The sequence below is a fragment of the Pyrus communis genome, chromosome 11 (assembly GCF_041283825.1).
Source record: "Pyrus communis isolate YQ-2024b chromosome 11, ASM4128382v1, whole genome shotgun sequence".
NCBI lineage: Eukaryota > Viridiplantae > Streptophyta > Magnoliopsida > Rosales > Rosaceae > Pyrus > Pyrus communis.
In genome coordinates, this window is record NC_142575.1 from 12,439,185 (window position 1) to 12,465,039 (window position 25,855).

The 25,855-nt window shown below is 38.1% G+C and overlaps 1 protein-coding gene across 1 annotated transcript; it reads right to left on the reverse strand.

Annotated features, from left to right (window-relative positions):
* Positions 1-1,284: 1,284 nt before the first annotated feature.
* LOC137743745 (uncharacterized) lies at positions 1,285-5,326 on the reverse strand. Its single transcript, XM_068483688.2, has 7 exons — positions 5,019-5,326; positions 4,773-4,857; positions 3,958-4,107; positions 2,781-2,854; positions 2,545-2,663; positions 1,872-1,955; positions 1,285-1,509 (listed from the first exon to the last, which is right to left on the reverse strand). The coding sequence occupies exons 2-7, from the start codon at positions 4,777-4,779 to the stop codon at positions 1,458-1,460; spliced, it is 486 nt and encodes a 161-aa protein (XP_068339789.2). The 5' UTR covers positions 4,780-4,857; positions 5,019-5,326; the 3' UTR covers positions 1,285-1,457.
* Positions 5,327-25,855: the final 20,529 nt, after the last annotated feature.

A 25,855-nucleotide genomic window follows, 5' to 3' on the forward strand; every position in this document is an offset into this window, starting at 1 on the left:
CCTTTGCTGAAGTTGTCTGCACCTAAGTTTCTTATTTTCCTACCCCTCTCTACTAATTAACCTTTTCACCAATGGATTTCTAATGTGGGAATTCACCTCCTCCCCTCCTTTCTTTAGCATGGTACTAAGTTCTTTTCCTTAGTTGGTAAATCTGGCAATCAAATATTGTACACAGAATTTTTCGTTATTCGTTTATCTACGTGGCGCCAACTAAGATCACACGTAAACAAAACTCGTGCCACGTCAACAAACATATCAGATGTTGGCAATGTGAGACTTGGAAGTTAAGTAATAATGTTAACTTTAGGTGTAGGGCTGTCACTAAGAATTTACAGGTCCTAGGCAAGCCTTTGAAGTGGGGCTCTAGAGTTATCTGATCTCATACCCTCTGTAAATTGATATGTATAAAAGAGAATTTGCTAAATACATGAAAAAAGTCTATTTCTATGTCAAATGTCATAAAAATTAATATAAAAAGAATAAAGATATACAAACATTACTTAAATATTATATATCTCGCGTTTATAGAAGTAAATGTATTAATTAAGTTTACATAATCTAATTTCTCAACTAATTCTTTTCATTTGATAAAATAGCTAACCCATTCAATCTTTCTTGTGACATAGTTGATCAAAGATAAGATTTGTACAATTTTAATTAAAAAAAAAAAACTTTTTTCTACAAAAGCAACTGTACTGTTATTGTTTAACAAAATTATATAACACAATTAAATTTTACAAATGTTCGATTCAGCCGCTCAGCTCAATGAACTATTATATTTAGACAAAAACTCAAAGTCTGTAAATTTTTAATTTGAACAAACACAAGATTTGAAATATTATTATTTTACACACACACACAAATATATATATATATATATTTTTTTTCAGAGTGGGGGATTTAGGCAGCCGCCTACTTCAGCTATCGTTAGAGCCGGCCTTGTTTAGGTGGGAAAGTGAGTTTCAATTCAAATGCTAGTACGTCTCCGTCCAATGGGCAAAACGTTAAGCCTAACTTTATTATATGGCTAAGAGATTGCAAGGGGTACTCCAACCAAGGGGAGGAAATAATATATTTTCAAGTGTTCCTCCATTTATTTTATGACACGAAGTACCAGCTTAAATACCGGACACTGAAAAACTTCTCCACATGACCAATGTATTTCATAGGCACGAGCTAACAACTAATTTCCAGTTAAATTCAAGACGTTCGCTAATCTACGCTCAGCCGCTGCCCATTCACTTCTTCATTGTGGTTTTTTCTAAGTAGATTATTGCACAATCATTCAAGAGCACAAGATTTTCTAATAAATATGAATCCTTCGAAACTGAGTACATGATAAAAATATTAGACACAACCACATTAGGCACACCGACAGGTCGATTTCCACAAATGCAGCATGAAACTTGACCGGGAGAACCATATTACTATAGTCATATGCCCCGCTACCCGCTAGCTTAGTCCTTTTTCCTGCTTTCCATTCCCTGCTTCAAGGACTCCAGCCTTTTCCTGCACAGTTGTTGCAATGCTATTGAGGATAGAGGTCCATACATTACTTAGACTGTATGATGAACAGGTGATGGCTCATCAAATATGAATCAATTGGCATGGTTGCATGGATAATACAAAGATTTAACTAAAAGGAAGAAAAAAGTTTACAAACGGAATGAGTAAAGGATTATAGTTCATCAAATACTGAATCTATCAACCGATTATTCACAGAGTCCGAAAAAGAGAAAGGAAATCTAGAAACCGTCATCTTTTACCAATAGACATACATGTGCAGTAGAGAGCAATCAAGTATTGGTTGTCAACAAAAAAATCCTTTCAAGTTTACTCACAAAAATTCAATTATTTGCAAGATAACATACTTGGTATCTGTAAGGCGACCATGCAAACTCCATCTCTGGCGAAATCCGTCTATGCCTTCAAGTCCACTAGCAAGAATCAAACGCCTAAGAAACATAATGATTTCCAAAGTCAATTAATGCTTAAGATTCATATAAATAAAGGCGATAAAGCAAGACATAGTAAAACAATTATGGTTCTATAAAGATAAAAGGACAACAGTACCGGTGTTATCCATAGCACAGGGTAATCAGAAGACTTTAAGATTTCAAATACAACACGAAAAGGTACTTATGCAACTTTTAGATCATTTAGCTCTCTACAAAGCTTATCCACAGAACTTTAAAAAGGATATAGCTTAGGCAGACAACGAAGAAAATCATACTTGGAAGTTGGAACTAAAGTTTGTAAACAACTCTGGAAATTTGCAATTTTTGTGAACTCCTGAAACATAACTAAAGCAAAAACTAACCATAGGGAATTATATAACTATAAACCCATTCGCAGATGCATAGCGCACATGAACGTATGAATGAATGAATCAAGGATCCATTATCAGGAAGACTACTACAAAAAGGAAATAAGGTGGAAGCCAGGCTGACTGGTGAGGTCTACAACTCATTGCTTGAACTAAAACACGACATGATAGTACAACTATCAAGCAAGGACCCCTACACTAACCATTTGAGAACATACCTATCTAATGATGTGACCTCTTTTTCGAGTTGAGAAGCTCTTTCCTTTGCTTCATTTAAAGGCATTGATAACCCTAGTTTGCGCTCACTGTCCTGAAGTCGTTTTCTTAGTTCCCTATCCTGCAATTCAGTGCAAAAAAAACGAAACAGCAGAAAATCAAATAATCAATCCTACCTCAATACACGAAATGAACATTGTAGAGACGCAGAATACAAAATTCATAGTAAACATCTCACCCTTTTTTCAGCGCACTGTTTATACATAACAAGCTCATCTTGACAGAAGGGCTCAATATCATTGATTTGCAGGCCTGCAGTGTAAAGTATAATCACTACAATATACTACCTACCAACAAAACTTTATGGTAATCAGGAAAGTACCATATCATCAGAGGTGTCTCTGACAATTTTTCCAACAGTCAAGAAACTGGTTCAGCCTATGTATATTTTTAACAATGTTTTAAGAGGCGAAGGCGTAGGTGAGGCATTTCATGAATAACCCTGCCTAGGTGAAAGCCTTGAGGCTTGAGGCAAAGCCTTACGGGACCTAAAATTTAATCAACAATCAAACAAGCAATCAACCTGACCAGTGACCATATTAAAATTAGAATACTAAAAAACTTACATGAATTTTGAAACAAATAGTGGTGGTGTGGATAATTTTGGAACAAATTGAGGTACGAGATTGGGGTGAAATTGGGGAATTGGGTGAATTGTAAATGGGAGATCTTGGTATTGGGATGGGGGAGAAGGGGGGACCTGCTCAGGGTCATAAAAAAAATTTAGACTCAGCCAAAACAACGTCGTTTTGGGGCACAGTCTTTAAAAAAAAACCCCCAATCTTTCTTCTTCTTAGCGGCCATCTTTTTCATGAAGACACCACTGCAGCACAGCACAGAGCCAGCCCAGCGTTTGACTTCGAGGGTCCCAGGAAATTTCAAGCAAGGATTCGGATCGATGAAGGGTCCTGGGAACTCCTAGCCAAATGCCTCAAGCACGACTCAGCCACCTAGGCATGCCTCAACCATGTCTAGGCATGTTTAAGCCTTCTTCCACAGGGCGTAGGCGTTTCCACCACCGCCCCGCCTCGAAAGCCGCCTAGGTGCGCCCCGAGGAGAGGTTTTTAAACATTTTATTAGGATGTCAAAAGGGGATATAAACAAAAAGTTCAATCAACTTTCAACGGTGTCACTTGTAGATCCAGCTTTGGTGTAGACTGGAAGAAGAAGTTGACTTATACAGATTGAATTTCAGGGTTATTGACAAGGACTACGGATAACCCCAAATCCAATTACTTCAAAGGCTTAACACAGTGATGACCTACAGACTAGGAATTTGAAATACTCTCATTTTGAATTTCGGAAAAAGCAGACCCCTCAAAATATCACAACAGAAATAAAAGCACAGAACTTACACAAAAATAGATTCCTCAAAACCCCGTCACACAAGTCAACACCTTCAAGCACATGAGAAGCAATTTCGGGTGGAATAACTGGTGATGGTGGGCCTGTCATCAGGTCATCGCCGACCATAATAGTTTCCTCCATAGATGGCTGTGAATCAACTGAAGCCCAAAAAGGTAACAATAAAATGTTGATTACAACTCAGTCACAAAATTTAGACAATAATCATTGCCTTGAAAATTTTCCGTCATTCTCATCAATACAAAAAAGGAAAAAGGAAAACATAATGAGATATTTTCGGACATGAAATATTTCGATTGAGGTGAAAACCTCGAAGCAAGAACTTGTTATTAATTGTGCAGACTGCAGGCAATAATTGAACAATCCGATACTGGAAAAACGCCATCAAGTAGCTGTTTCTAAGCCATGGTTTTTCCAAAACTCTTAATCAATTCAATAATGTGGAACAACCCCTAACCATCCATCAATAGATTAATGCTGAGAAAAACTAATAAAGATGTGGAACGAGCCCTTGTCAAAGAAAGAGTTCCCTTTTTTCAAATTTCATTTCCAAGCCACCGGAACCAAAAATCTCTAAGCATCAAATAGCCTATGCCAATTTATGTCTCAGCATATTTCTACATACAGGCAAGTATAATAAAGAAAGAAATCGTCCCGAGTGTAAAAAGTATAGACAATATAGAAAAATCAGACCGTTACCGCAGCACTAAGGTGTAATTTTCATCAATTAACGCATATGAAAAGTAAAAATTGTCAGAACGAACACACATAAATTACACAGCAATGTAACAGTTTTTGCACATACCATCCATGGCTGCTTTCTTGTTTGCGACTTTCCCCGACCAAAACCCAAACCCAATACAGACTTAAGTACCGAAAATCAGTCCAACCTGGAAATCAACGAAATGAAAGAAAATTGAGTAATTCTGTGAAGAGTGGTTGGGGCATTTCATCAAACACATTGAGGGCATTGGGACTCTCGTCCAAACCCAATTAAATCAGGTTGTCTGGATAACGTGAAGTGTGATGATAGAGGGAGAAAAGAACCAACCGGTAGGTAGTAGCAGAAATTGCAGCAAAGATTGTTCAAAGGTACTCGTCGCTACTGATGGAGGAGGAGCACTTCAATAACCAGAGACTGGTATTGTCATGGAGGGAGGCGTTCTCGAGTAGCAGCCGTTGGATCAGTTATTAGATATATATATATATATATATATATATATATTTTTTTTTTTTTACAAACAATATTATTACTAAGAGCACTTTCACTATAGGAAGCCTTTGGCCGCAACTCAATCTTCTTAAATAAACTGTAACCGTCTTCAATGAATAATAATTGTCAAGTGCATATTCACCTTTAAATTGAATAGCCAGACAATTAGTATTAAAATATTAATATTTTTATTTTATAAAATAATAAAAGATAACTTTATTTTTAATTTCGGATAATAATAAAAGAGTGGTTGAAAGTATTTGAAATATTTGAATATAGTGTAAAGTGGAAGAATATGGCTAGGTAAATATCGAGCGGTGTTTATTGCTTGACTTCTCCATGGGGTTCGCCTTGGGTCGAATTGCCCAAGTGGGCTGGAGTGTTTTGGGTTGCCTATCCCTAAGCCTAAGTAATGGTGGAGTTTCTCTTCTAGTGATTCGGTGTAATTGAATGTCACATTTTCTCTAGACCCAACAACAACCTTGGCAGACTAACACACCTTGACCCAGAAGGTCCACTTAGACTTCGAATTGAGCTGTGCTGGCCGACACCGGGAGGTAACAAAGCCATAAGTGTAGTGATGTGGACAATGTGAATAAATTTAAACCTAAAAGTGCCTAAATGCAAGAGTGCGCATGTGAGCGGGAATGAACCCATTTCACACGTAATGTTAGAACATAAGTAAAGTATAGTAAAAGTATAATGAGAATTATACCATTGGAGGTAATCTCCTATTCCAACATTTGCCAAAAATTCTCGTTGACACAAAAGCTCTGCCACTAAAACCAAGATGGGCAAAAAATAAGGGTCAGCAGGCCTAAAAATAAATCTTTGTAAAACACTTTTTGAAAACATAATAACCCCTCGGTGTAATACAAGTATAGTTTCCAAATATAACCTACTACGTATAGATAAAAATACTTACCAGAGCCCGCAATATCCCAAGAATTCAATACGTCACAAGATTTCGTAAATAAACACCTAACGTCCGGTAATCACATAATCTCGCATAACAAACATATCATATCGAGTGCTCATCGACATATGCTGACACACGAGTTCATGCAGAGATATTCTGACATGAACATGACTGGGTGCAACAATGATTTACGCTCTAGTACCACAATCACGTGAAGACTGGCACTATGCACACACATACGAATCCTAATTGCCTATAGCAATCTAGGACAGGACTGGCACCTACAATGGATCCAAAGTGAGCGTGCAATGTGATGTGAACATACATGTGAAGCCTGATCCTCGCCTGGGCAATTACAAACACCGATGTAGCACACGATAAGCAGAACACATAAATATGGTCATACCATAGTAATTCGATAATTCTAGTCAATATAATACTATACATAGCCATAAATCTAATTAAGGCATCCTGTAAGATTATTTTATAATTTCGTAATTTCCGTCATTTCGGTAATTCTTATAAACGTTAATTTAATCTAGGCGTAACATAGAAAATTCTTTATTAATCATATATGGAAACTAAATAAATATATAATATTTAAAAGCAAATACCCACTCACAGATACTTGAGAGATCTCAGCCGTTCGAACTAGGAAAGCTAGAGTCTCTGATAGTAATCACACCTCAGCATAATATTGGGACCTATTAGTAAAACTCAACTAAAATGGTTAAGTTTGGGAAAACAGAGTACAAATTTGGAATCAAGGCATCGAAATACGCTAAAAAGGGTCCCTGGGCATTTTTCATAAAAAGTCAATAGTCAACCTAGCCGCCAAGGCGGCCAACTAATTAAAGCTTTGGAATTTCACTAAATGGATGTCAAAAACGGACTCGGGGCATTGAAATTGGCCTAGAAGAGGTCCCGACAAAAACCCAACTGCACGTTTATGCATATTTTGACATGATACCATAAATATATTTACGGTTATAGACATTATTATTTTATTGTTGTGAATTACAAAGTTTCCGTAGTATGATCATATTTATATTACTGCTCATCATGCATGCACACTCTTGCATTTAGGCACTTTAGGGTTTAAATTTATTCACATTTTCCACCTCGCTACACTTTATGGCTTCATCACCTTCCGGGTGCCAGCCAGCACAGCTCGATTTGGAGTCCAGGTGGACATTCCGGGTCAGCGTGTGTCACAGACCATGATGGAAGGTCGTAAGCAGTGGCTCGACGGAGATTGTTCGAATCAAGCGAAACCAAAGGCATTCGTTGACACCCTAGATGCTAAGGATTGAACATTTTTATGACATGGAACAATACTTTAAGGTTGTTTGTGTTAGGGGGTGGGGGAGTAAGCTAAGCTCCACAATGGGCTAGCAATAATATAGTTCAAATACGGCTTTGGCGAGAATCGAACCTAAGACCTCTCACTTATAAGTGAAGTAGAATACCACTAGCCGTAGTACTAAAAGATATGATTGAGATTAGATTTAGAACATAAAGTTGCCTTTTAGTTTAACGTCTCATGAAAATGTCGTTGGGCATCATCTTGATTACGAGTTTAGTTTAACGTCTCATGAAAATGTCGTTGGGCATCATCTTGATTACGAGTAGTTTATCAAGTATAAAAGGGATAATATTACTCTAATAGGATAATATTTACTCTAATAGATCTAGTAGAATCCCATAAGGATATCCTAGATATGATAGGATTTACACAATCACATTCCCAATTTAATAGGACTGCAACACTTTCCCTTGAGTGTGTAAATACTCAACTAAATGGCGGATCAGGTCTTCAGCAATGGAGTAAGTTTAGTTGATGAAGTTGTCGGCACAATGAACGAATGCAAGTTTTAAATCAACAGAAGAATGCATAAAAGGTAAAACTCATAAAACCTCGCTATGGTGAAACTCAAGGTGGGATAAAGCTCATAGATTAAGGAGAAAAGTGAGAAGTTGCATTAAGTCAAAACTAAACATCTTCTGGACATAGGTATAATAACTCACAAGGGTATGACTAGCCCAGAATGGGTGCCTCATCAAAACTTAGTTAGGTAGCAAAAGCCCAATGGGAAAAGTGCTCCTAATCGTAGGGGAAAATAGTACATTAAGATCAAGTGAGTATACTTCTGAATACTCTTCCTGACTTTGACAGAACTTCCAAATGAGAACTACAAGCATTGCATATTAATAGTTAGGCATACCAATTCCTCGAACAAACTTATGGAAGGTTAACTTCGGCAGCGACGTTATGTAGAGTTCGGCAAGGTTGTTTGGGATAGGCTTTCATAACTTCAATCTCTTAATGCTTTGTTGATGTAGATGTAGACGTAATATGCCTTGGCGTTGCCTTCGTTGATGTATCATGTCTTGGTCGGGTGGATACATGCGGTATAGTCTTCATGGATCATTGTTGTGACTCAACGATGGATAAAAACAACAAGTACTTCGAATATGCTCAACAAAAGCTCTCAAACATGTCTCACATGTGGCGTAGTGAAGTGAGGTGAGCCTTGGAATGGTTTGAAGATTTCGCAACTAAGGTCATATCGTGGACTTCCAAGATATTGCGATATCCTTAACGGTAAAGACATAACAATTTGGAGATGTGCCTTATGTGGGTTTGATAAGTAACCAGCATCAACATAACAAATAAGGCAAGCATCATTTCGAGCATCAAGGCGGTCAGATTCATTCGGGATGCGTTGGGATTAGCCCAAATTCGTAGTACCTTTTAGGGCAGCGAAAAAACGTCTTTAATACCAATTTAGTGTCTACATGTAGGTGCAGTGTTGCATCTTTACCAATAGAGCAATAGCGAATGAGACGTCTTGACTAATTGCAATGAGCTAAATAAAACAAAGCACAAAGTTGAACTCAGATATGGAACTTCAGATTCCATAACCTCTTCAAGGATCTCATTTGCATATAGCGTATGGAAGAACATATGTATACTTAAAGGTAACACCTTTGGGTGTAGTTTGACAAGTAGACCAAAATACCGTCAAACCTATGCTTCAACTTTAGGTTAAGGCATAAATGAGTTTTCCTAAGATCATTCATCTCAAATTCCGTCTTCAGGTGCGAGGCAGCTTTCTCAAGCTCTTTGAGAGTCTTAGTGAGATTCATGTCAATGACATAAACTATAACTCTAACAATTCGGAATAAGGCTTCATAGTTTAACATGCAAGGGCATAATTCATATTCTTAATTGATCAAATAATCACTTAGACGGGTATACCACATTCACTAGATTGCTTCAATTTGTAAGTGAAAGCCTTAAACGAGTTGAAAGGGTGTTATGTGGTTTTGGAACTATTTGAATCAATCCATGTAATTCTTTGGGAAGTTAAATGTAAATCTTCGTATTAGTCTCCCTATGGAGAAACACTAATCACATTTCATAATGCTGATATCAATCACAAGGCGTTTAAGAGAAAACTATTTCATTCATCTCATTACGCTTCCTTTCCCACTTGTAACACAACAGGGTTACCTTGCGCAATGTAGGAACGACATGTTCAAACACACTTTGGTAAGGAATTTAACCTGGATTGTAATTTCAGTTATTCAATGAGTTCTACATGGTCACTAATCAATGGAACCCGGTTTGATATTGTCGTTTTTCATTTATGTTGGTAGCTACCATATAAGTGAAAACATCATCGATGATAATCTCATTCCAATTCCATTATCTCATCCCAACTAGTATACTAGATCAAGAACTTTAAGTCTCGGGAGTAATTCAGATTAATCTCATGAAATAGAAATGATTGAGACAGCGATCAAGTATAGATTCATTATGTGTCGTGTTCTTCCTCTTCTAGGGAAGTGAATCCTATGAACCGAGTAATTCGTCATGCTTCAAGCTGAGATAGATTGATTGGCTATTTGCTGGTGTATCGGGTCATCCAACATTGACGGCCAAACCATCTTTTAGTGCGATACACTATTCGGGGACGTTAACTCGAGGTTCGTTAAGTACATCTATCCTTGCATGCATGTTTGGAACTGGTATATGATCTCGTCACTTTAGCTAGATTAGAGGAATATGTCTGGAGCAACACTCTGAAAGCTAGAATACATCGCACTTGCTTATCATACATGTGCGGTACATGGATCGAGATGAGACATAGTAGGTAACATCCATGAAAATTCGCATCGTTCTACATGAACTTTGACGTTCTTATCTCCCCTAACAGTGGGAAGACTGTCTCATTAAAGTGACAATCTGCAAATAAGCGGTAAAGAGATCGCTTGCAAAGGCTCTAAGGAGGCTAGTATGATGGAGAATCATAATCGACAAAGATTCTCATCCTTATTTGAAGACCTATATTGGTATGTTGCGGTGAGACAACTTGGCGCATGGAATGCACACCTAAAATGGGTAAGTAGGAAATGTCAAGTTCGTACCCAGTAACCAACTGTAATGTCGAAATTGGTTTTGTGGCAATGGGCTTCAAGGTGGACTAACATAGCTGTGTACAAGATTGTATAGCTCCAAACAAAAACCGAAAGCTTGGTGCGTTCACCAAGGTCTGAGCGATCATTGAAATTGCGCTTTATGATCACTCTGCTAGGCTGTTTTGAGATGAACATGGGAATTCGATGTTCAATTATAAACCTAAAAGATATGCAATACTTTATTGAAAACCTTCGATATAAACTCTCCAACATTATTTAGTCTTCCAAACTTTATGGGATAATTAGGGTGGTGAACCCTTAAAATCGGCCAGGAGGTTTAGCATTAATATGTGTGGACAAACATGTGACCATTTGTCGATACATCAATCAAAACCATAAGTATTAATATGTTCCGCATTTTGGTTGGATTAGTTCACATATATTCCTTTGAATCCACTATGAAAAGATAGTCGTGTAGTATCTTTGCGATGAATGATATAAAAATCAAATTTCTCAAACGAGCGGGCTTGGCAAAGTGTGTTTTTATGCACAAGATCCTTACTTCGAGTAAGGAGATGCATCGTAGCATCATTGTTCAACCTAAGTGTCCCAAAAGGTAGTGCGACAAGCAAGTAAATTGCTCAATCACCATGCTTTAGGCCGGCCACATGTGGCGTGTTCTTAGTTGGGAGACATCTCATTGGCCTCAAAGAAAAGCTTTAAGCTCATTTTTGGAGGTGGTGCAAAGATATTCCATTCTATTTTCTTTAGTGGTTTCATTCATGATTATTGTCGTCTAGAATATCCTTAAAACTTAATAACGTTCTTTCGGAATGGGGAAAATATAAGGTCTCTTAAATGGTAATTTAGTACCATTCATACAACGAGGAGCGTGCCAATGCTCTTAATCAAGTTGGATATACTTGAAGTCGATGCTAGAGATGTGATTTAGGTATAAAGTTATTGTGTGTAGTATCACATTCATCCAGACAACTAACTTTCCTACATTCGTACCTAATCACGTGTTTAATTGAATTCAGTCACATGTATACAAGAAACATGATTCAATTAACTCATATTCGAGGCAATATCGATAAGATTATTCGTAACAAAAAAAAACACCAAACGTGAATTCAAGAACATAGAAGAAAGTTCACAAAGTAAACCAAAGTTACTAAGCAGATTCAGCCAACAAGGCCATTCATGTCAAAATTCTGCTCTTCCAACGGTGTTTGGTGGAGCAAAATTAGTCTCGCATATTAGCTACTAGAATGGTACTCCTTAATGACATTGGTAAAGGCACAAACATGTGTGTAACCAATGATCTTATTCCATCGGGACAGAAGTAGATTTTGCAGCGTTGAGGTTCGGGAACAATATCCCTAATTCTTGAAGTTCTAGGTTTTAGGTGCCAAGGATCACACTTCGGGCATGATGCCACGCCTTGGCAGGCCCTGGTTTTACCATATGTTGTGAAAACAAACTCAAAATTAGATTGTGAGAGAGACAGACCTAGACTTGGGTTCTGTAGACTTTAGTCGAAGCTAGAGGGGTTTGTTCGGCAGGTCTTTACTAAAGTAGAGCACTACCGTTCGGTGCACCTCTGCTGAAGCAGAGCATGAATGTCGATGCATCCCTACCGAAGTAGGGCACCACCATTTGGTAGACTCTAACCGAAATTGGGTCTATACTGTTCGATACCTCTTAGCCGAATTACTGGGGTACCTTTCTCTCATAAATGTGGTAGTAATCAGATCTAAGAATTTTGGTAAGCTTCAATTCTCTACGTTATTGCTTCGAGAGTGAGTTAGAAATAAGGAAGGACGAGAAAAGTATTCTCTAGTCAAAATTCGATCAGATTTATAACTTCAGAATTGTACTCATTCATGGATGTAATCATGGTGTGCGTCATGCAATATCTTCATGATTAGATGGTCTGTAGAAGCAAGCCAAAGAGCCATGGAATCCTCATTCGGGAGCTATTGCTGTATTTAATGCTTCAGGCATAAGTTTTCAAGTGAAGATCATGGCAGAGGCTTATTTAGCTCTTCCATGTCATTGTTGGCTTCAATGGTTTCTCAGCTTCTTGATAGTCAAGTGGAGATTCACGTCGTGTGCCCACATAAAGTGGTTAATGTTAAGAAACATCCCAATCAGTGAAATCGAACTTGTGATGGTTCGACAATCCACTAAATGGAGGGAACAAGATTGTGAATAGTGTTATAAGAAATAAAACATCCATTGGCATCAAAGTTAGAACATTCGGGTTCTAAGACATGATTTATATAAAAAATGTCGAGTTTTCTTAGGTGTATTGTTTTATGAAAACTTCGAGGTTCAAAGGCACTAAATTCGAAACTACAAATTCAATTTAGTTTATGAACGTTTAGTTCATAAAAGAGAGGTACTTGTAATAACACATAATACATGGTACTAATTTAAGTACAGTGGATTTGAGTTGCTTTGGGAACTCAAGTGTGAGTGCTTCGAGACTACGAAAGGATGTCAATGGTTCAAAAGAGAGAATTAAAATATTGAATTGTTAATGGCAAAAAGTGATATTCAGGTCAATAATTTTGAATTTATTATCAAATTAATAGATTGCTGGTCACTTTTAATCAATTCAATAGATCGGAATCATTCGGGGTCGATCGTGGAAGCAAGATAAAACAAATAAAGTTATCTAGGCCCATAATTTACTGTTGGCTGCAAGCCACACAAAAAAATCAGGCCCAAATTGGGCTCGATAGGCTGCCATTGGTAGCCTAATACCATGCGAAGCAAGCTCCATGCTTGTTGCGGTGTCAAATGTCGTGAAAAAGGAGCAGCCTAGTAGCATTAGGCTACTGGCTGGGTCCCAGGGAAGCCTGGTATGTAGACCAAAACAAAAAAGAAGCCTAAGTGGGCTTTTAGGAAAAAAATCAGCCCATTTTCAGGCTGGCTGCTGGTTGAGAGGGCAACAGAGCCATAAGGAAAGTAAAAAAAACTAAAGCCTAGTTGGGCTGAGTCTGAACAAGGCCCAAATAAGTCTGGGTTTGAATCGGGCACCCCAGCCTTGCTGGGTGCGTGCTATCGCCAGAAAAACGGAACGGCACCGCCATGATTTGGTGTTGTTTTCAGTCGAGGATGACTCGGGGTTCAAGAGAGCCCTTAAATTCACGACGGAGACTCGCTCGACGTCGGAATCGAAGCAAAACAATGAGTCGGTTGTCCAAATCCCGATGAGATTCAATTTGGAGTCTCAGTCAAATTGATCGTCGGGGACGAATAGGCTGTCAACTAGACAATTGCAGGTCATTGGTTTACACCAGAATTGGTGGAAGAATGTTGAAGGGGCTCGGCTTCAGGCGAGTGCAGGTCCAACGGAGAAGACAACTGGTAAAATGGTGTCGTTTTGCAATTCAGGGATTTTCTGGGCAACAGCTCAAAAATAGTACGGCTTGGCTTGAGCTTGGCGCGATTGCGGTTTCAAGTCGTGGCTCTGGGGCCTTTTTTTTTTTTTTTTTGTTTTTCAACATTTAGGGTTTTCAGAACCCAAAGGGGATTAGGGCTCGAAGCCCAGAAAAGAATGAAAGCCCAGTTAGTGGGCTTGGTTCTAGCGCATAGCAAACCCAGAAAGGCTGCTTGGTTTTTTTTTTTTTTTTTTTTTTTTCCAGTTTAGGTTTGGAAAAACCCAAACTTGCTTTTATTTTATTTTGATTCTTTAACTCACAAATTCCACATAGCAAAAATTGTGTAATGCATGAGATATATATAAGAATGTAAATGTAAATGTAGGGGGTTTATGCATCATAGTGAATATTTATATGCTTCATAGTTGTTTCAAATATCTTTCTTTATTTAAAAAAAAAACTTGATTGGTAGAAAACAATTAAGCCTTTGAATTTGTAGAAGATCCTTCTCGGAAAGTCGTGAATCTCCAATGCATTGTATCACATTCAACATAGAAAAATTAAATTGAATCAAATGCATTTAGATTAATTCAATAAAATAATAAATTAATCATGAAAAGAATGATTAAAACGTAAAACTCCCTTGATTGAAGATCAAACTCTCTTTAGCGTAGCGTAAAAAACATGTTAATAATGTGTTGTAGGCATAATTTACTGAGCAATTATAGAGGACATAGAGAGAGAGGGTGCGGCACAGTAGAGAGAAAGAGAGAGATGTGTAATTGTGAGGTTTGTATTATCTCACCCTATTGTGCCTTTATTTATAATAGTAGGGTAGGTAAATTCCTTACCCCAATATGATTACAACTCTAATAGGTTAATATCTAGTCTAAGAGATATGGTAGAATCCCATAAGGATATTCTAGATATGATAGAAGTTACACAATCGCATTCCTAATCCAATGACACTGCAACAAATTCTAGTTTATTATGAAATCAAACATTGTTGTGGCCTATATGTAACTGACATGGAGAAAGAGAGCCGACAACACAGAGAGAAAATAGAGAGAGAAGTGTTTGTAGGATTGTGTAGAGGATGTGTTATCTCCCTTTATGCAGTGCCTTTATTTATAGTAATAAGAAATATAAGAAATCCTTCTCCTCCAAGGAATACAAGTCCTAATAGGAAAGAATAATTAGAATCAAATCTAATCTAAGATTTACACAATCACACTTAAATAAGAAGTTTATAACACTCCCCCTTGAGTGTGTAAATACTCAAGTAGATTCGGCATCATGTAGAGGTTGAGGAAGGCGACTTATCGGCATTGATTTTGGGAACACACTATTCTCAAATAAGGTAAGAACTTGCATAAGGAAGTAAGTCTCACAAAAAACCTTATGGCTATGGTAAAAACCCGAGCAGGGACAAAATCCATAGTCTAAGGAAAAATGTGTGAGAAATGCAAAGTCAAATAAAACGTCTACGGGACGTCATCAGGGATATGATCAACCTAAGGTGGATGCCTTGTCAAAACCTCGTTAGGTAGCAAAAACCCAATCGAAAAAATGCTTCTAATTGTAGGGAAAAATAATACATTAAGATCAAGAAAGTATACTTTAGGATACTCCCCCTGAGTTTTGACATAATTCCAAAAAGAACTAGCAATGTTACAACTCAAAAAGTTTACGCATACTAATTACTTGAACAAGATTTTGAAACGTCATTTTCTGTAGTGATTTGGTGAAGAGGTCGGCCATATTGTTCTGTGAATGGATTTGCGTGACTTCAATTTTCTGATGCTCTTGTTGTTGATGTGAGAAGAAGAACTTCGGCGCAATGTGCTTGATGTTGTCTCATTTAATGTAACCGTTCTTGAGCTGTTTGATGCATGTTGTGTTGTCTTCATAGATCATCGTCGGAACATCAATAACGGGGTAAAAATTGCAGGAGCTTCGAATACAGCCCACAATTGCTCTAAACCAAAAGTAAATACGAGTTGCTTCGTGTAAGGCGAGAATTTCAGCATGGTTAGACAAAGTGGCAACTAAGGTCTGTTTAGTTGACTTCCAAGAGATTGTGGTGCCTCTAACGATAAAGACATAACCTGTTTGAGAACATGCCTTGTGCGGATACATAAGTATCTTGCATAACCAACAATGAGAGAATCGACTCGAGATAAGGGGGTGCGGCATCACTCGAGGATCCGTAGGGATAGAACAAGCCCATATCCGTAGTACCCTTAAGGTAGCGGAAGATGTCTTTAACACCAATCCAGTGTCTGCATGTTGGTGCATTACTATATTTTGCCAAAAGATTGACAACGAAGGAGATGTCAGGTTTAATGCATTAAGCTAAGTATAATAAAGCACCTATTGCACTTAGATAAGGAACTTCAGGCTCTAAAATCTCTTCATCATCCTCATTCGGACGGAAGGGATCTCATTTTGCATTTAGCGATCAAATGACCATAAGAGTACTCGAAGACTTCGCTTTATCCTTGTTAAAGTGGCACAACACCTTCTGGGTGTAGTTCGATTGATGTACTAAGATTCCATCCGAATGGTGCTCTATCTCGAGACCGAAGCAGTATCAAGTCTTTCCTAGATCTTTCATCTCAAATTTCGACTTCAGGTGCATGACAGTCCTCTCGAGCTCTTCAGGATTTTCGATGAGATTTATGTCATCCACATATATTGCAATAATCGCAAAACCAGAATGTGACTTCTTAATGAACACACAAGGGCATAGTTCATTGTTCACATATCCCTAACGAGTCAAATACTCACTCAAACGGTTATACCACATTTCGTTGGATTGCTTCAAACCGTAGAGTGAACGCCTTAGCTGAATTGACAGCGTGTTCTGGGATATAGAAATATTTGATCCAGTCAATGTAAGTCCTTTGGGAACTTTCATATAAATTCCTGTATCAAGATCCCCATAGAGATACGCAGTTACTACGTCCATCAGCTGCATACTTAGTTTTTCATAAACTACCAAATTGATAAGATAGTGAAAAGTAATCGCATCCACAATGGGTGAATAAGTTTCATCATAGTCAATCACGGGGCGTTGTGAGAAGCCTTGCGCAACAAGACGAGCTTTGTAACGCACAATTTCTATCTTCTCATTACGCTTCTGAACGTAAACCTACTTGTAGCCAACAAGCTTCACATGTGGAGGAGTAGGAGCTACAGGTCCAAACACCTTACATTTCGCAAGCGAATCAAGTTCGACTTGGATTGCTTGTTTCCAGTTTGACCAATCGGTTCTACGTCGACATTCATCAATGAAACGGGGTTCAATGTCATCACTCAACATGATCTCAATAGCTATTGCATATGCTAATGCATCGTCAACGATCATCTCATTTCTATACCAAACATTATCTAAGTTAGCATAATGGACCGAAATCTCACGATTCTCAGGAGGTGGATTCGTCTCTTCAAGGACACTTCTGTAATCTAGAATTTCCTCATAAGTTGGATAGGATGAGTAGGCGACAGTCGGATTCAAGGTAGGCTTTTCAAGGGCCTGTGCCATGGGTTTCCTCTTCCGAGGGTGTGAATCCTTTGAACCAAGAGGTCTGCCACACTTTTGTGTAGGGGTAGATGATTGACTAGCCGCTAATGTACGTGGATCGACCAAATTGGCATCCCGGGCCTCCAGGAGGGAAGTCTATTGTACATTTGGTACATCCATCTTTGCAGGCACATTCGCAGCTAGAATATGTGATCTTGTCACTCGCACTAAATCAGAGAAACATCCGGTATGCTCTGAGATACGCTCTGAAAATCTAATATACGCTGCACTTCAGTCTCAGACTGAGCTGTGCGGGGATTGAAATAAGACAAAGTAGGAGTCGTCCATGATAATTCACGTCGTTCTTCAGGAGCGTTGACGTTCTTATCTCCCCCTAACGACATGAAGACTGTCTCATAGAAGTGACAATCTGTAAAACGAGTAGTAAATAGATCGTCTGTCAAAGGTTCTAAGTAACGAATAATCGAAGGAGAATCATATCCGACATAGATTCCTATCCTTCACTGAGGCTTCATTTTTGTACGTAAGGGCGGTGAAATCGGCACATAGACCGCCCAACCAAAAATGCGCAAATGCGATATGTTGGGTTCGTATTCGGTAACCAACTGAAAGGTACTATATAGTTGGGTCATAAGAGGCCTCAAGCAGACCAACATGGTTGCATGTAATACTGTATGGCCTCAAGCAATGCTCAGGAACTTGGTACGTATGACCAACGATCGAGCAATCATTTGTAAGCACTTAATGAATGCCTCTGCCAGACCGTTCTGGGTGTGAACATGGGGTACTGGATGTTCAACTTCAACCCTAACCAACATGTAATAGTCATCAAAAGTTTTAGATGTGAATTCTCCAGCATTATCCAATCGAATAGATTTGATCAGATAATCACGGTGGTCAGCCCTGAACTTGATAACTTGAGCCAACACTTTGGAGAATGCAGCATTCCTTATGAACAAGAAGCACGCGTGTGACCAACTTGTGGAAGTGTCCATAAAATCCACAAATGTTCTTCTGAATTCTTTGTAGAAAAAATAGGAGGATTTGAACAAATCTTGTCATAAGAAGGCTTAATAATAAACTTTCCCATGGAGCAGGTTTGACATGCGATTCCTTGAATCGAACCTAAACTTTGGGTTAGTGGATGCCCGTGTGATGATTTGAGGATACAACACATCGCTGCTCGTCGAAGGTGTCCCAAACAATCATGTCAAAGTGTAATTTCGTGTACGGTCCTAGAGGTAAGGCCGGCCACATAGTGGCTTTCTATAAGACGTATAGTCGTAGTATACAGACCACTTAGGATACGCTCCATCTTCTCTAGAATACGTATTCGGCCATATTTGTAGGAAGTTATGCACATAAATTCAACTCCATTTTCTACATAGGTTTCAGCGTGGTAATTATTATCTCTAATATCCTTGAAACTCAACAATGCTCTTCCAGAATGTGGAGAATAAAGTACCTCATCAATGGTCAAAATTGTACCATTTGACAACATTATACGTGCCTTACCGTATCCTTCTATCAGGTTAAATGGGCCTGAAAGGGTTGTCAAAGGTGCATTCTTAGGTATAAAGTTAGTGAAACAGATGCGTTCACACGAAATAGTGTGTGTGGTTGCATTTTCTGCCAGACAACTAACTTTCCCACTAGTCATACCTAGAAAGAAAAATTAATTTGAATCAGTCACATGCATAAAAGTTCTTAAAAAAAAATATCCATTCAAAATAATTTAAGTATTCAAGGATGGTGATTAATTAAAAACTTAATATCCAAAAACAAATCACCAACAAATAATCCAAACATAAAGGAAAATTGTTCAAAAATTAAACCAAAAAACAAGGGGGGAGGGAGGTTCGGCCACTAGGTGGAATTTGGCCCCATTGTCTAAATTTCAAACTTCTTACGATGAGAATGATATTCAGTTACAGCCTTCTGGGGAGCACGGCAAACATGGGACCAATAGTCCTTTGAACCACTATGGTAGCACATGTCTGCATTCATGGTTTCAGGTGTTTTACCCTTATTCTTGAAGTTTGGGGCCTTAGGAGCGAGGTTAGGGCACTTTTGGGCTCGGTTTCCTCCCTTAGATGGGCCGTGGCTTTGTTGACCTTGATGGGGTGGCTTTTGGCTTCCCCTACGGGGCCTGTTTTGTATTTTGGGCATTTGTTTGTGCTTTAATGTGCTTCAGGCACATCAGTCGCCCTAGTAGGTTGAGCTTAATGATTTTTCATCAATAATTGATTGTTCTTTTCAGCGAGAAGTAAAACATAGATCAAATTCAAAAACTTAGTGAACTTCTGAGCCCTATATTGTTGCTGTAGGACAATATTAGTAGTAGAGAAGGTCAAATAAGTATTCTCCAGGAGATCATTTTCGTCAAGGTTTTAAGTCTTGGAAGCTCAAATGCTGCCAATCACGTCTTGCTTCAGGCAAGAAGATGTCATTTTGGTGATAAAAGCGATCAGCCAAAGCAACCTAGAGTGCTCGTAGATCCTCATCCTCAAGGTACTTGGTTTGTAGTGTGTCATGAATATGTCTTCGGATGAAGATCATAGCAGTGGCTTTCTCAACTTCGCCAACCGGGTTGTCTGTCTCATCTTCAATGACGGGACGTAAGTTCTTTGCAGTGAGGTAGAGCTTCACATCTTGGACCCACTTCAGGTAGTTTATTCTAGAGACCTCTAAAGCGGTGAAGTCAAGTTTGTTCAAATTCGACAAGTTCCTATCACAAAATAAATGGACAAGATGTGGTTAGTGTAATGAAGAAAAAAAAATCAATGCATTCACATAGGAGTAGAACATTCAGGTTCTAATAGACATGTATTGATTTAAATTTACATGAAAAAGCTTCGGGTTTTCAGGGGTGATGTTTTTAAGGAAAACTTCAGGTTTTCAAACAAGACATGTTTTTAGAAACTTCAGGCTTCGAAATAATTATGAACTTCAGGTTCATATGCTCCTATAGACAAACATAAATATATATAGAGAAATATGAAACAAGAAAATATGCAAACAAAACTTTAGGTCTTTTATAATTGAATTAATTATTTGGAATTCGGGTCAAATTTAAAGTGTGGGTGAAAAAATTATAAAACCCAAAAGTGCCTAAAAAATAGGCAATTAAAACTCGAGGCCCAAAAAATTTGAACCAAAGCCACGGGTGGGCTGAGTGAACTAGTGTCATGAGGTCCAAGCCTAAAACTGGGCTGGGGTAGGCACATGCTTAGCATGTAGACATGCCTAGCATCATAGAAAATGGGCTGCAGGTGCAAGCCAAAAAACAGAGGCCTAAACGGGTTCTGATCTGGTGCTTTGCAGACACGAAAACACCATGGCCAAAGAAAGCCGGTGTTGGGCCGGGAAGAGCTTCAAAGCCCAAAGGGCTGGTGCTCACCGAGAATGGCCCAAGCCCAAGTGGGATTGGGATTTGGACCAGACACCCTAGCGCTAGCTGGGTGAACTCGCCGGAAAAGGAGACCGGCGCCACCGCTTTAGGCGGTCATGTCATGGTGAAAAAATCACGACAAAAAAACCGTGGGTTCGACGGCGACCCATAAAGGTATAAATGGAGAGTGGAGACTCTTAACGTTTTTAGAAACTCTACGAAAACTAACTCGGAATTTCGAAGAAAAACCGATGAGATTTGAAGGAATCTCGATCAAAAACCCATCGGGGGACGATCTTCAAGTCGTCGGGATGAGGACCTAAGGTTAGGATTGGGCTGCAGGCCCATTTGCGATGGTGGAGATACCATGGAAGGCGTCGGATTTTCTGGGTTTCAAACTAGGAACCCATGGCTCCTACTTCGTGGTCTCGTGGCTCAACTCAACCACACAGGCTGCAAGCTTGGGGCTAGTGGCTTGTCGGCTTGGCAGCTCACCGGCCGTGACTCACACAGTGGAGGGGTTTAGAACGAAACCCTAATGCATAGTTTAATATTTTTTTTTTCAATTTCCAAATTAATTCAATGCATATTCAAATATAATTTAATGCATGAGTAGATATTTGATGCAATTCATGGCAATATCAAATTCACATAATTCAACAATTATGGATATAATGCATATACAATTTATGTAGAATCTAAAATTCGAAAAACGTAAAGTTGGGTCATGCATTATGGTGAATGTTCATGCTATCAGAGCTGCAAAAATATCGAGATAAAAACTGTTGTTTTGAAAAAACCTGATTGTGTGATGATATTGATGAACTGGTTTGATGCAGAAAATTTCCACGTCAAATTCCTAAGCACATCGGTAGGAGTGTGCTGATAATGTGTTGTGGCCTATATTTAACTAATAGAGAGAAAGAGCTGGCGACACAAAGAGAGAATAGAGATAGATGTGTTTGTAGGGTTGTGTCTAGGATGTGTTATCCCCCTACGTAGTGCCTTTATTTATAGTAATAAGAAAGAGAAGAAATCCTTCTCATCCAAGGAATACAAGTCCTAATAGGAAAGAATAGCTAAAATCAAATCTAATATAGGATTTACACAATCACACTTAAATAAGAAACTTATAACAAACATACTATTTTTATTATTACGCTTCTCTCATGTGGCAAATATGGATTTGGCATTGCATAATGATAAACAAATAAATGGAAAATTGGAATTAGGAAGTGAATGTCCATACTATCTTTATTATTACTCTTTGATGACATTCTTTAATTTCTTTGACTCGGTTACTCATGGAGACTTCTCAAAATCTAGAATCGTCTCCAAAATTATAATCCTAAATTGTGAGCCCTTACTATCACCGATCCACATGCTAAGTCATCGTCTTCAAATATTGCGTCACTTCATCATGATTCTGCTTCAAATGTTATTGATCCACTTGCTAAGTCTTCATCTTCCAATATTGCGTCATTTCATCGTGATTCTGCTTTAAATGTCAATCAAATAGCAGTTCAAACCATCTATAGCATGGTTTCAACCTCGTGAATTATCTCCCAAGTCTGTTCCTTTTTGTTCTTCGAAAGTATTGAGTGCTTTGCCTTGTCCAGAATATTTCCTGCGTGATAATCGTGTTAGTCTTTCTGACAAGATCAATCCTGAGCATGCTGCGTGAATTGATTACGATCAAAGTGTGTTGATATGGCTCAATTTGACAATTTTCAATTAGGATATAAGATTGATTTCGCTTGAACAATTTGTGTTACAACGGTACCTTAGTAAGTAATAGAAAATACTAAAATGCATGCCTGCGCGTGTGGCGGGTAGTAAAGTGGATTTTTCAAATTGCTTATGAATAATTAAAACTGACATACAATGTTAAAGCGCACGTATGAGAAGAGAGTGCACTTTTCAAATTGCCCATATCCTATTTTTCACTAAGTTGACCACAGTAAACTTTTCCATCACAAATCTCAGCATGCAAGTATGAATAATGGTGAAATAATGTGATATTTTCATCATATTGTAAATGGAATATGATCATTGATTCTGCCAAATCGTAAATTGAGAATTTTTTTTGCGTCAATTCAGAAATGAAATTATAAGAGCTAAAAAGTGTCAAAATTAGTAGCAATAACCCATCCAACTCAATTCTTCAAACGAAAGGGGTTCATTGTTTGCATTATTGTGCTTATCATCCAACAAAAATGGCTGACACCCCCTATTTTAATTTAATATAGAAAAAGGATATGTTACTGTAAATTATTTTTCATTTGCGGAATTATTAGGATTTGGAGGTGAATACATAGCGTAGACTACCAACTTGTTTAGATTTACACCTTTACCAAAAACATGTAACTCATTCTTGTTTTCTCTATTTGTGTGCATTTGATGCACCGGGTACTGGAGCAGTGTGAAAAAATGTTAGTTTTGTTCCTCGAAGTTGTTCTTGTTTTCGATCTCTAACCAATCTTCTTAAATTTTTTTTTTTTTATCAAAACTTCTAGAATATCTTATTATGTTTGATCAATCTCTTTCACCATTTTATTTGTTCTAAATCACAAATTAAATATAATATCAATAATAATATTCATTTTGGGTTAGTTTGTAGGTCAAAGTACCAATATTGTTAAAAGTCTTAAAGTATTGCTAATTTCCTCACATTTAGCTTGACCACATCACAACTATCACGACTAATAGTTCATATTAAAGTATAGTGTTTGTGCAGCGCAAAAAGTAGCAGCAAAATTCTGATCCACAATGTGTACAATAAATACATAATTTACGTTAGAATGCTTGTAAGTTAGAATGATATTTGCAAATGTAGGCACAGGTGAACAAAACAAATCAAATCTTGCAGGGACAACCTAGGTGGAGCAAATCCTTGGTAGGCAACCCCTTCCCTTCCTCACTCTCTCTTTGTAATTCTCATTTCTCTCCTACGTCTATGTCTCTATGACCCTTCCCCTCAACCCTACCCTTTTGAGCAATTATACTCCTCCCTCAATTTGTCCGCGTAACCCTTTCCATCATAACCATACCCGCCGCTTGAGCATCACCACATAACCCTCTCTCTTTCTCTCTCTAGAATCCCTACGCATACCCCCTCTTTCTGCATCCTCTCCCGTCAACCTTCTTAGAACCATCCCTCAATCTAATTGACACCAACAGCAAACCCTCGCAAGTGTACAATTTTAAAACAAACCCCAATCTTTGAGTCCGATCCGTTAGACATGGGTTGAAAATAGGCTAAATTTTTTTTTTTTTGGGTGAATTGTAGTTTAGGGTTTCCAAAAAAAAAAAAAAAAAAGAAAAAAAAAGAGAAATGGGGAGGAGAGAAGCTTCTAGAGAGGGAAAGAGAGCAGCTAACGTCGCCGCTAGAGTTAGAACGAAGAAATGACGGGAAGGGTTGAACCAAGGTAGCCTCAAAACAAATAAATTGAGATGACAAATAATTTTGTAAATAAACAACCCAAATTTGGTTCATACCTTTTATTCCCCAACCCATGCTCAAGCCCACATCGAGCCCAAACACAGCAGCACAGAACCGTGCATTTTTGCGAAGAATGGCAGAGTTGTAAATAAATCAAAATCAGTCCCTTAATGAACAATGCTAGTTCTTCCTCAACTTTAGACTATAGTAATTGCATTTAAGTTTGCTCCAATATCCCACCTATATAATTTTTCACATAAGAATCAGATTGTAGATGAGGATTCATGTTAGTATTACAGGCAAGGTGCCTCATTTTACAAGCACCACAATTTGTACATCTCAACCCTTTAGATGGCTAGTTGGGAGTAGCAGTTTGACATTCTTCCAAAGCGTACAAATCATCGGTTAATACTAGCTTTGTACCTTACTCATACATTCTTCCAAGATTATAAAGATGCTTGAACAAATGATTGATACATGCTCATGCACGTTGTATTTTGAACTGATGCATGGAAGCAGTATGATCCCTCTCACAATTTAGGCAAGAAATAAATTGGCACAAATGTGTGTTGATTCTTTGAGTCGAGAACTGCAAAAACGTAATCCGACTAATATCAATAAGAATACAGCTATTCCCGGTACAGTTACTAGGCTGTGTTCGTTCAGATGCACACATCAGAACTTCCATGGCAAACCACATATCAGTGTACCAATACTCAACGAGGAAAGGAAACACTGTCTTACTCACGATGTTTTTAAGACCATGAGGAAAATCTTACTAGATCAAGGAAGAAAAAGCATTCCAGCGTCAATGTTATCAATGTAATAACCTCTCTAAAATAATAATTTTTCTTAATCCCAACATTATTCATCTATAGAGGTTTTACTGTACTATGATAATACAGATTCGGAAAATGAGGTTTACATATGTTATAATCACATGCTATTACAATAGGATTAAGTACAGACAAAAACTAATTAAAGGAACTAATTTTGTGGTTGAAAGAATAGAACATGACAGCAGCTGGAATGAAAGTGAAACCTTAAGAATCAGAACGAGGTGAGCTGAACGTGAAGGTGAAACTGGTGGTATAAAAGGCCAATAGATGCATCGGCAACAACCCAATGCTTATGCTTATTTAAACCCCCCCAATGGTTACAAACGGGCCTGATGACACTGTTTGCTTGAAATTAAATTAATTATCACTAAATAAGGAAAGGGAGGAGAAACATACATACTTGGTCACAGATATTTCGATGGTTGTGCTCGTCGTTGGCCATCAACTTGGAGATTCTCTTCGCGTATCAGATCTAGAACTCGTGACAAACCACAGTTCTAAATAATATGCAGTTTCAGTTAACGGTAAAGATCCATTCAACTTGTATCACAGAAATTATAAACACATTCAGGTTTGTTATGCAGCATCAGCCATTGGTAAACACACGTTCACTTTGTTTCCACCTTATAAATTATCATAGTAAATACAATCCCCTTCAGGACTCATTGCAACGAAAGATCAGAAACCATTATCAGTTAAACATTGAAATCTAAAAGTTGA

What these genes read in the sequence shown, in the direction of transcription:
- LOC137743745 (XM_068483688.2), bottom strand. An exon ending in AACAGTGCGCTGAAAAAAGG is followed by an intron (nt 2,664 to 2,780) that starts GTGAGATGTTTA and finishes ACTGAATTGCAG; the next exon opens with GATAGGGAACTAAGAAAACG. An exon ending in GAGGTCACATCATTAGATAG is followed by an intron (nt 1,956 to 2,544) that starts GTATGTTCTCAA and finishes TATGTTTCTTAG; the next exon opens with GCGTTTGATTCTTGCTAGTG.